This window comes from Egretta garzetta, unplaced genomic scaffold (genome assembly GCF_000687185.1).
Source record: "Egretta garzetta isolate BGI_Z169 unplaced genomic scaffold, ASM68718v1 scaffold1063, whole genome shotgun sequence".
Lineage (NCBI taxonomy): Eukaryota > Metazoa > Chordata > Aves > Pelecaniformes > Ardeidae > Egretta > Egretta garzetta.
This window is the reverse complement of record NW_009259103.1, coordinates 42,272-43,151: the sequence shown is the minus strand read 5'-3', so window position 1 is coordinate 43,151 and position 880 is coordinate 42,272. Positions and strand designations below refer to the sequence as shown.

At 64.8% G+C, this 880-nt stretch overlaps 1 protein-coding gene across 1 annotated transcript in view; it reads left to right on the top strand.

Annotated features, from left to right (window-relative positions):
* The first annotated feature begins 692 nt into the window (after positions 1 to 692).
* PAQR6 (progestin and adipoQ receptor family member 6) overlaps positions 693 to 880 on the top strand; it is an 8,350-nt gene continuing 8,162 nt past the window's right edge. Inside the window, exon 1 of the mRNA XM_009635287.1 lies at positions 693 to 743. Coding sequence (XP_009633582.1) covers positions 693 to 743 — 51 coding nt within the window. The remainder of the gene's footprint in view (positions 744 to 880) is intronic.

Genomic DNA, 880 nt, shown 5'->3' with positions numbered 1-880 from the left:
GGGGGGGGGGGGGTAGGAGGTGGCTCCGGATGCTTTTGGGTTGTTTTGGGTTTTTTTTTTCCCTTTTTCTTCCCCCTCTTCTAAACCACTGGGTGAGTTTTGGGCTGGGGTGGGGTGGGGACACTCAGGACTCCCCTCGTGCTGCTTGCTCCCTGCTGTGCCTCAGTTTCCCCACTGGGGCAAAACTTCCCCAGCTGCCCGGTTCGGCATCCTGGCCCCTGCGTAACACAAGCTCTTGGGCTGGGCCAGGGCTCGGGGGGGCTTGCGGGGCATCCGGGGGGGCCCTTTCCCCCTCTGTGGTGGCCTGGTCCCAAGCCTGTGTCTACCAGGGACGTCCCCAGAGCAGGGTCGGGAGCCCCCATGGTGAGCGGGGAGGCAGTGGGGCCAGGGATGAGGGCAGGACCTGGCTCTTTTCCCACTCCCCCCGACTGCTGCCAGCCCCCACCCATGGCCCTATCGTGCTCCCCCCGTCCTGGGGGGCCTGATCCTGCTTAGACACCCCCCTCCCCATCAAACAGGGAGCGGACTTTGCTGATCTGAGCTGAGAGCTGGCGGGGGGGGTGTATGGTGGTGGCTGTCCCAGCTCCTGCATCCCCATCCTCGTCACCCAGTGGGCTCTGTCCCACCTCCGCAGGACATGGGCCGTGACCCAGGACCCCAACACCTCCAGCCCTGAGCACCTCAGCCCCGTCATGCTGACCATAAAGCTGCCGCAGATCTTCAGGGTCCACCAGGTGCCTCGGGTACGTGTGGCTGGGTGACAGTGGGGCTCTACCCCCAGGTTTCTCCCCCCCTTTCCCTCATCCAAGGTGGAAAAAAATCACCCGGGCTCCCCACCCAACCTCGCTCCCACTGGTGATACGCTCCCAGCCCATCCTGC